Below are 11100 nucleotides of genomic sequence, written 5' to 3'. Positions count from 1 at the left end.
TTTGTTTTCATTTTCTTCAGCTTTAATTTGAATTTGCATATCAGCATTTAGCCGGCATCTGCTCCTTTTAGACCCATTTCTATCACTCCGGGAAGAGATCTAGGTTGTAAACTGAATGCCCCACGTTCCCCAAGAACCGGCTTGTGCCCCAAGTAAGCTTGATGGAGTTTGATGAGGAGCGTTTCTAAAACAGTGAAGAGCTGGCAAGAGGAAAACGAGGGGCTGAGTCATCCAGTTTTCAAGTGGATACAAGCGGGTAGGGCTCGGCCCTCTCAGAAGTAGCAGCTTTCCTGTCGGGGTGGATGGGGCAGCCTCAGGTCTGGACGTCCTGCCAAGGCTCCAGAAGGACCCAGTCCTGGACTCAGTGAGTACCACTCCACTGCACTGCCCAGGCTGGCTTCTGGGACTCCACAGATCATGGCATCAGGCAGAGGTGGGTGCAGCCTCCCAGCTTCCCCACCAGGCAACTGGTGCTGCCTGCAAAACAGTACCCACTGTCCCTCCCCTCTGCCCACTGCCCAGCGATGACCACAATAATAAGAGTGGGAGGTGTGTGGCCACCACCTTCCTGGGACCCCTGCTCAGCTCTGGGGAGGGGAAACCCCATGTGAAGTGCTGTCCAAGGTAAGCATCCATGTCACCTTCCTCTTCCAAATGTGCACCCGCGACCCCCTCACCCCCCGAGCTCTCTGGCCAGGGCAGCAGGAGCAGTTCACCATGTGGTGCACACGTGGGCAGGAGGACACATGGGCCTGGCGTTGGGGTTCCACCCCTGGCCACTGGCTCTGGGAGGGACAACCCGAGAGCACAGGTGAAGGCCATGTGGTCAGTTAGGCTGGCTGTGTATGACCTAGTGTCCAGGGCCTTCTCTCTCTAGTGGGGGCACCCATGGTGAGCAGGTCACAATGCCCAGCCTGTAAGAGTCTGAGGGACATGCCCACTGAGGTGAACTCCCCACACTACAATCAAGAAGATTACGCTGCCCCAATACTTCCCATAGGTCCCGAGGGGTGGGTGGGGACATGTGAATAGGGATCAAAGAGCCTCCTGAGAGAGGGGGAACGACCCTGTGGGATCTGACGAGGTCTTGGGGGTTTCTGAGGTCAGGGGAGCTTGGACTGGCCACTTGTGTTATCCAGGACCTCGGTTGACCCCCTAAATGTAAGGCAGACAGGAAGCTGAGAGTGCTGACCTGAGGGACTGGTGGGGGCCCTGACTGGGCTGTGTCCCAGGTCAGTCCCCAGAGCAGCAGCAGCTGAGGGTCTGCAGTGTGTGGCTTTGGCAGCAGGGACAGTGGGGAGGGGACCAGGGCAGTGTGCCGTGTGCAGGGGCAGTGGAGTCTTCTAGCCTCCTGGGTGGGGGAAGGGGGCAGACAGACCTCAGGTGTCCCAAGCTGGTGTAGTGGCCTGCTGACCGTGGCATGCCTGTCAGGAGTGGGCTCCACTGGCCCCCCGCCCAGCCTCAGAGCCTTGGGAGAAAAAAGGTGTCCAAGGACTTCTGGGTAGCCGGTCAGGCTCAAGGGGATCATGGTGCTGGGGCCCAGGGGTGGTTGTTGAACATTTAGAGTGAAGACTGTGCAGACAGGAAGCAACGGGTCATTATGCGTGGGGCAGCCACAGAGTCCACTCCCCAACATGAGCTGACTCGCCAAGCCCTGGGCAGGACAGTTGACCAGGTGGGCCAAGGGCTCTGGACAGGTTGACCTCATGGTACACTGACCTGGCCGTCAGGGTGGGCGAAGTGGCCACTGCAGCGAAGATGTGGACCATGGCCAGCTTGCAGAGGTCGGCAGCGGAGCCTGAGGAACACAGAAAGAAGCTCTGCTGAGATCCTGGCTGAGGCTGACGTAGCCTAGCCAGGGGAGGCTGGCAGCCCCAATAGTCTAGCTGGTAGTACATGCCACACAGTCACCACCTTACTGTATCTTACCTTATCTCACCGTATCTCACCGTTTCTGTGGGTCAGGGCCTCAGGAGCCCGGCTGTACCCTCATTGGGAAAGTTGACAATGTGCCCTCAGGTCCTTGGCAGATTCATTTCCTTGTGGTCCAATGGTTCAGGTCCCCAATTACTCAGTTGTACTTGGCTGGGGACTTTTCAGCCCCTAGAGGCCACTCTCGGTTCCTTATCACAAGGCTTTGCCCCAGTGTGCTGTTTGCTCCTTCAAAGTTAGCGTAAGGGTGGACTCTTTCTGACTCTGACCTCTAAAGCTTCTTTTAACGGGCTCACCTAATTACATCAGGCCCCCCAGAATCATCACTGTCTTGATGAGTTTGTCCCCACGAACTGCCAACTCCCTGGGCCCCTGTAGGCTGGAGCGGAACTCTCCCCTAGGGGGTCTGAGGCTGCAGCCTGCCTTGTCTGCTCCTGTGGAGAGGGGCTGCTTACCTCTCGGCTCCCCCAGGGCTCCTTGAGACATCTCAGTCTCATCGGTAGGGTTCCCGAGGCTGTGAATCTTTACAGGAACACAAAGCCTCATCGTTCTCCCATGCAGTAGATGGTGGATTTGAACTGACTCTGCAGCACCATTGTAGATAGTCTCCATGATTAGGGACTTTCATTACGTCTGTGAAATGACCTGTGACAGAACCTACACACGAGAGTGATGTCCTGTCATGGTCACAGGCTTGTCCACAGCACAGGTGTGTGTGAGCAGAGTGGAGCCTTGGGGCCTTGTAGGGTTATGACCCCACACTGGCTCACAGGATGAGGGCGCAGGCCTGTGGGTTCAGACCAGTGCTTCCAACCTGCCAGTTCACGGACTGCTGCTCTCGTGGGGTTGCAGCGTTCCCATGATTCACAGGGGCTCGGCAGCCACCTCTCTGGAGTGTGTTGCTATTGGTGTTCAGTGCTGTTGAGCTGGTCCCGTCCAGCAACCCTGTATAGCATTTCCAAGGAGCAGCTGGTGGGCTTGAACCGCAGACACTGCGGTTGAAATGACCTTGCAGTCCAGCGCATTAACCCGCAGTGCCATCCCAGGCCTGGCCTCTTTCCAGTACGAGGCATGCAGTTGGTCTTCGTCACATGCTTTGATCACGGGGAAGCAGGCTTGAAGCCCACGGATCTATTGGGCCATTAGACGGCTCTAACTGGCCAACAAAAGGTAAAACACCTTGGTTTGTGGGCCACGTGTTCTGTCTCACAGTCTAGGAGGCCACAAGCGTGGCAAGAATGCTGGATGGGAAAGGGACAAAATTCACCCCAAACACCGTCTCTGAACCCTGAGGAGGCTTGGGCTGGAGTCCTCATACCGGCAGCTGAGCAGAGAGCTTGTCCCTATGATGGCGACTTTCCTCACCACTGGAGAGTTATGGGGCTGATGTTAGACCAACTCTTTCTTCACAAGTCTACACGCACCACACACATTCTGGCAAAGGTGTGTCTGGACATGGCTTGGGGCTCATGGGGGCATGTCGGGTTTGATCGTGTCTGTCCGTGCTTTCTGGAAGAAGGCGCTGTTGGCATTAGGACACAACCATTTGAATGTGGAAGCAACTCCAAACAAGACAGCCTGGGCCCCTATAAGGATGGTGAAGATGGCCGCAGGAACCTGGAATATTGGGAAGCAGCTTCTTGTTTGGGCGACTTCTGCAGCGGCCCATGGTTTTCTGCGGGACCGGGTGCTGAGGAAGGCCCTGTGGCCAGGCTGGCTTGTCCTCAGGGCCCGGGACCATTCCTGCCAACTGTTCAGGAACCGTCGGCTTTGCTCCTGGCCACCAGGGTGTGGCTATGGGAATCCTGTTCTCCTCTTTGCCTCTGCAAACTGAGTGCAGCAGTGTGGCTGGGCCTGGGATCCCAGGGGTCCCTGGGGTATCTTGGAGACACAGGGGCATTACCATTCTCTACACAGGGAGAGATACCAGTCCAGACTCTGGCGGTGAGTGGCTGGGGAAATGAGGAACAGGGGGTCGGGGTGGGAAACCGAGCAAGGGTGGGGACCCGTTGCTGTGACCCCTCCCTACCCCCCATGCTGCGGCTCCTTGGGGGGATCTCACTCACCATGTAGGTGCCTGGTGGGTGTTCCCTCATTTAGAGGACAGTCCCTGAGGAAGACAGCCCAGCCGGGCAGTGAGAGGCCCTGGAGAGCTGGGTTCTGAGGTCAAGCCTCCTGGTGAACGTTTGGAAGGAGATCCTGGTATTGGTTTCATTCTTAGGAAATCATCTGGATCCTACCTGCACTTTGGTGTCTATGACCGACCAGTGCTTCCTGGTGAGAATCCCAGTGGGACCACAGGTCTCGGGCCGGGGGGAGTTGTTCAGGTCCTAAGCACATGCCCTGGGTGGTCACACTGAGCAGCCTCTAACTGGCAGCTGCCCCCACTCTGCAGGTTGCTGAGGCTCACACCTGCATCCCCCTGCCTAGTCCAGTCCTCTGCAGGACACACCGGCAGGGGGTAGGTGGTACCCTGGGTACGGAGTCTTGGCTGACAAGGTCTTTCTTCAGTCCATGGGAGTCTCGGTTCTTCACCTGTGACCTAGGAGGTCAGGGTTCTGGCTCCCTGGGCTCCGAGCGAGGCCTCCGGATGTCTGCAATGTGGGCATGTGCTCGGCTCCTCTTTCATGCTGGCCCAGGCTGACACAGGGCTGTCTGGAAGTTTCCATACCCACGTGCCCCTTTCTCCAGTTGCCTTTTTCCTTCAGGGATGGGCGGTGTTGGAGGGATGTTGTTGTTGTTGTCAGGTGCCATCGAGTCGGAACCGACTCATAGCGACCCCAGGCACAGCAGAATGAAACAATGTCCGATCCTGGGCCAACCTCACTACCGCTGCCACACTTGAGTCCATCAATGCTGCCACTTGGCCAATCCATCTTGTTGGAGGTCTTCCTCTTTTTCTCTGACCCTCCATCTTACCCAGCATGACATCCTTCTCTAGCAACTGTTCCCTCCTGACAATATGTCCTAATTATGAGAGACAAAGTTTGGCCATCTTGGCCTCTAAGGAGCACTCTGGCTGCACTTCTTCCAAAACAGATCTATTGGTTCTTTTAGTCCATGGCACTTTCAGTATTCTCCTCCAACACCACAATTCAAGGCATCAATTCTTCTACGAATGTTGGGTAGCAATGCCTTATTTGGAGGTGCAGGACCTGCTAGGCAGGAGTGTCATGGGACAGAGTCTCCAGGTCTGACCCTAGCGGGGCTAGGTAAGCACCTGGAGCCCCTGTGAAAGTACTTTCTCCTGGAGTGACAAAGATGACAGGATGGAGCCCTCACCCACAAGCATTGTTTCAGTCACACCAGGGTGACAGACACTGGGGTTGCTCTCTGGAGGAAGGTTCATGAGGAGCAGGAAAGGTCACGGCAACAAAGCAACCTGGAAAACCACGGAGATCACCAGGTCTTTCTTCTGAGGGGCTCCTGAGTGGGTTCAAACCACCAACCTTTTGGTTAACAGCTTAGTACCACTCAGGGACTCCTCATGCCAACAGTCTATTGGAGTAGGTCCAGGCCAGGATGTGCGGGGTTTTGGGGACAGGGGCGGGGCAGCAGGCCTGTCAGGGGCCTCACTGTACCTTGAACAATGAAGTTCACTGCCTGCCGCTCTGCTTGTGCCCGCAGCTGCTGGTCCTGTGAATGGATGCTTGGCAGGGGTCTCCTTCTGCCCATGATGGACGCCACGAACCCTTTGGTGACATGAAGGAAAAGCCGGATGAGTGACAGCAATGAGCCGGTGGACACTAGCCCTTGGTGGGCCTGGCTTCTCTTGGGTGATGCCTGGAGTCTCGGAGGACTGCTGACCCCAAGAGTCCCCCCTGGGTTAGCGGGTACCATGATGGATGGCCAGGACCCTACAATAGGATGACTTTTGCTTGCCTGGTGGCAAGGTTTTGCATTCTTCTGACATCTGGCTAAGCTAAGGTTTGTGGTAGGACAATGGAGGGCAGTTTCTACACCATCCATGCCCCCAACCCAAACCTGCTGTCATTGACTCTGACCCTGGCCTGGCAGCCTAGCTCTGCTCTTGGCTGTGAGCTGAAAGGACGTGGATGATCAGGCCTATCTTCTGCGATCTCACTGGGTGGGTTTGAACCACCAATCTTTAGGTCATTAGTCAAACACCATTTATGCCACCCAAGAACCTCAGAACACTATAGAAATTGCTTAGTCATGTGTGGAACTTGGAGTACAGAAGTAATTCTGCACCATGTGGCAGCAGGAGAGGCAGAGAGCGGCATCAACACATATTCCCACTGAAGGAGGGGGCGGTGGCCTGAGTTAGATTCTACATCCCGACGCATGCAGGCAGATCCACGCTTTGTGGGGGCTGAAGCTTGAACAGTTTGGGGGCCTTCTTTAGGAAAATGAATGCAAACTGCCTTGATTGAATATACTGAGCAGCGTGGATTTCTGTTTTCACTCGGTACCAGTGAGAACGGAATCCTTTGCTTGTGATTTTCCATATCAGAGGACTGGGAGAGTTTCCCACATGCATAATAATTATAAAAGTGACAAATATTGAGCACTTACTATGTGCCAGGCAATGTATAGTTAAAGTTTCCTGCTGCTAATCTCACAGGCAGCAGTTCAAAACTACCAGCTGTTCTGCGGGAGAAAGATGAGGCTTTCTGCTCTGGTAAAGATCCACCTCAGAAACCCTATACAGGGTCGCTATGAGTCGGAACCGACTCCACAGCACATAACAACCACAACAGCAACAACAATAGCCCTGGTGTGGTGCTGTGGGTTAATGTGTCCGACTGCAAAGTCGTTTGAACTTCAAGGTTGGTGACTCAAACTCACCAGCTGCTCCTTGGAAACCCTATACAGAGACACTCTGAGTTGGAATCAACTCGATGGCACTTAACAACAACCGTAGCAACTGGAAGCAAAGGTTATATTCTTTCATCACACTTCTTCAGTCTGTATGCTGAACAAATCCAAGAAGAAGAATATGGCATCAGGATTGGAGGAAGTCTCATTAATAACATGCGACATGCATGCCTTGCTTGCTGAAAGTGAAGAAGCACTCAATGATGAAGAACAAAGATGACAACTTTCAGTATTGATTGTTGCTGTTGTTGAGTGCTGTCGAGTTGGTTCCTGTATAGGGTTTCTGAGGAGAGGCTGGTAAGCTTGAACCATCGAACTTTTGGTTCAAACTGACCTTGCAGCATGGATTACACATCTCAATATAAAGAAAACAACAATCCTTACAACTGGACCAATAAGCAACATCATGATAAATGGAGACAACATTGAAGTTGTCATCGATTTAATTTTACTTGGATCCACAATCAACAGTGAAAAATCAAATGATGAAAATCAAGGGAATAAAGAAAATCGAATCCATGGAAACGGAATAACACCTGCTTCAAAGCTACTGGGTAATAGAAGAAATTAATAACGAAATGAAAAACTCCTCGAATCAAATGAGAATGAAACACAACTTATCAAAACATTTGGGGCACAGCAAAAGCAGGCAGTGCACAGAGAGTAACTGATAGCAATAAACCCACACATCCAAAATCAACACCTGACCCCCAAACTGACAACAATTAGAACAAGAGCAGTAAAGTCAGGCTATAACCACCAGAAGAAGATTGATAGTAAGGGTTAAAGCAGAAATAAATGAAACAGAAACCAGAAGAACAATAGAAAGAATCATTAAGACAAGAAGTTGGTTCTTCGAAAGTATTAATAAAATCAACAAATCAGTACTAAATCTAATCAGAGAAAAGGAGGAAATTTAAATTACATGAAGAAGAAATGATATGGGTGACAGCACAACGGAACAAAGGGAAATAAAAGAATAATACCAGAACACTAGGAAGAGTTGAGGACTCCTGGCGTGGCGCTGTAGGAGCAGCACCGGACTGCGAACCACAAGGTCAGCAGTTTAAATCCACCACTGCTCCTTGGAAACCCAATACAGGGTCGCTATGAGTTGGAACCGACTCGACAGCACTTAACAACAACAATGAAGAACTGTACTCCAACAAATGAAAACATCTAGAAGAAATGGACTCATTTCTAGAAACATATGACCTATCTAAAGTAACACAGACTGAAGTAGAAAACTTGAACAGAGCTATAACAAAAGAGAAAATTGATCAAGTCATTAAAAATCCCCAACAAACAGATGTCCAGTAAAGGTGACTTTACTGGTGAGTTCCACCAAACCTTCAGAGAAGAGCTGACGCCAATTCTACTCAAACTGTTCCAGAATATAGAAAAGATGACCGCGTGCAGAATTCCTATTATGAAGCTAGCATAACTCTGATACCCAAACCAGGCAAAGACATCACTAAAAACAAAGTTAAAGACCAACATCCCTCATAAACACGACTGCAAAAATTCTCAAGAAAATCTTAGCCAATAGAATCCAACAATGTATCAAAAAAATAATTCATCATGATCAAGTGGGATTCATACCAGGTATGCAGGAATGGTTCAATATTAGAAAGGCAATCAACATAATCTATCACATAGATAAAACAAAAGGAAAACCCTCCACATGACCATATCTGTCGATGCAGAAGAAGTATTTGACAAAACCCAACACTCATTCCTGTTGGTGTGATGCTGTGGGATAAATCACTGGACTGCAAGGTCTCTTTGAACCACAAGGTTGTAAGTTCAAACCTACCAGCTGCTCCTTGGAAACCCTATACAGTGTCTCATTGAGTTGGAACTGACTTGGCAGCACTTAACAACAACAACAATACAAAACCAACAGCTAGCAGCACTTTGAATAGAGAGAAACAGAAAGCATCCCCCTGTGAACAGGAACCAGACAAGGATTCTCTCTGCCACTACTTCTATTCAGTTGGAAGGCTTAGCCAGTGCTATAAGGCAAGAAAGGGAAATTTAAGGCATCCAAATTGGCAAAAAAGAAGGAAAACTCTATGTACAGGTGATATGATCCTATACTTAGAAAATTCCAAAGACTCAGCAAGAAAACTATTGGAACTCATTGAAAGATTCAGCAAAGTGGCAGGATATAAGAGTAACATACAAAAATCAGTTGAATTCCTTTATACTCATACAAAGACCTCCGGAAAGGAAATCAGGAAAACACTATCATTTGCAGTAGCCACCCAGATGAGATGCTGCGGCTTCTCGAGTCAGTTCTGACACAGAGCGACCCCGTATAGAATTTCCACAGCTGTAGATCTTTATGGGAGCAGACAGCCTCATCTTTCTACTGCAGAGCAGTTGGTGGATTTGAACTGCTGACCTTGTGTAACCCACTATGCCACTGGGGATCCTTAAAAGATGAAGTACTTAGGAATAAATCTAACTGGAGAAACAAAAGACCTACATAAAGAAAACTACAAGAAACCAAAAGAGACTTACAAAAATGGAAGAATAGACCATGCTTGTGGATAGGAAGATTTAACGTTGTGAAAATGTCAACACTAAAAGCAATCTATAGATATGCAATCCCAATCCAGTTTCCCACACTTTTTAAAGTGACAGAAAAACTGATCATTAACTTTATATGGAACGGAAAGAGAGCCTGGGTAAGCAAAGCACTATTAAAATAGAACAACAAACTAGGAGTTTCTCACTTCCCTATCTCAAAGCCTACAGCCACAGTAGTCAAAACAGCCTGGTACCGGGACAACAAAAGGCACATATAGATCAATGGAACAGAATCGAGAACGCAGAAGTAAATCCATCCATCTACGCTCAGTTGAGAGTCCTGGTGTGGTGCTGTGGGTTTTAATGTGCTGGCCTGCAAAGTTAGTTTGAACTGCAAGGTCGGTGGTTCAAGCTCACTGGCTGTTCTCGGAAGCCCTATACAAGGTCACTGTGGGTCAGAACTGACTTGATGGTACTTAACAACAACAATGCTCAGTTGATCTTTGACAAAGGATAAACACATTAAATGGGGAAGATAGTCTCTTCCAAATATGGTGCTGGCTGTATAGAGCAAGAGACAGATGGATGCTGCAAACCCTTTCCCATGGACATTCCAAAAAGAGATCCTGTCTGACAAGGTAGCCTTGGGATGGTTGTGGGCAGGCAAGCAGCAATGTAGTGCTTTCCGCAGCCTGCCAGGACTGCAAGACCACTGCATTAGCAATATACAATAGTTTAAAAATGTTTCTTTTTTATGGACAACAACAAATTAGGCAGAGGCAGGGGCAGTCCTGCTTGATATGTCTGGCATTCCTCAGTCCATAGACTTTCACTCTGAAAAGAAACTGGGGGCTGAGGAAGAAAAGCCCATTCTACAAACCACCCCACAAGACAAAGCCATCATTCGTTCTGTTGTATGTGGGGTCACTATGAGTCAGAACCATCTTGGTGGCACCTAACAACAACAGCAACTGAAAATGAGGATAAAGGAGAGCCAGCACTGCTTACTTGATACATTTCATTTTCTGCATCTTTGAATGTCTAGTGATTTTTTTTTCCAGTTTTGAAAAAAAACCTTTTAGTTTGAATTAGTTATAGAACCACAAAAAGTTACAAAAACGGTAGAGACAGTAGAGAGAAGTCCTATGTGCTCATTACCCAGACTCCCCCCCATGGTGAGCTGTCATAGAACTTTGTTTAGTGACACTGTAAAATCAAGTTCTGGGCCACAAGGTTGGTTTGAACCACAAAGTAGATTATTCAAATTCACCAGTCACTCCTCAGAAACCCTATACAGGGTTGCTATGAGTCAGCACTGACTCGATGGCACTTAACAACAACAACAACTCATATGAGCAAAATCAGGAAACTGATGCTGGCAGTAGTCTATTGACCAAACTTGGATCCCACCAGTTTTTGCAAATGTATTTTCTTTCTTTTTTAACTTTTAATTGTGAATTGAATGAAGGTTTACAGAAAAGATCATCCGATTGACATTCAACAAATCATACACGTTTTCTTCTCTCAATGATGACAGTGCCCTCCTGGCCACAACAGTTATCTGACTTCCTCCCTGTGCTTCCTATTTGCATTCCAACCACCTTCCAATCTCTTCTCAACTCTGTCCTTAGGTGAATGTGGCCCTTTGGATTGTGAATGATTGAGCATACCTGAGCATATCTTACTAGTGTTGTTGTCTCTGCTATATACCTACCTACCTACTGTATGGATAAAATTTGTGCCACAAGGGTGAGTTTCTTTCCAGACCTAAAGGGTGGTCTAGGCCCATAGTCT

General features: G+C 49.4%; 1 protein-coding gene across 1 annotated transcript in view; it reads right to left on the bottom strand.

Moving 5' to 3' along the window:
• The window catches only part of POLN (polymerase (DNA directed) nu), a 243508-nt gene that overhangs the window by 8069 nt on the left and 224339 nt on the right, over positions 1-11100 (bottom strand). Inside the window, 2 exon segments of the mRNA XM_006874123.1 lie at positions 1720-1798; positions 5514-5624. Coding sequence (XP_006874185.1) covers positions 1720-1798; positions 5514-5624 — 190 coding nt within the window.

The sequence above is a fragment of the Chrysochloris asiatica genome, unplaced genomic scaffold (genome assembly GCF_000296735.1).
Source record: "Chrysochloris asiatica unplaced genomic scaffold, ChrAsi1.0 scaffold00262, whole genome shotgun sequence".
NCBI classification, from domain to species: Eukaryota; Metazoa; Chordata; class Mammalia; order Afrosoricida; family Chrysochloridae; genus Chrysochloris; species Chrysochloris asiatica.
Note: the sequence above shows the minus strand (reverse complement) of the source record. Positions and strands in the feature narration are given on the sequence as shown.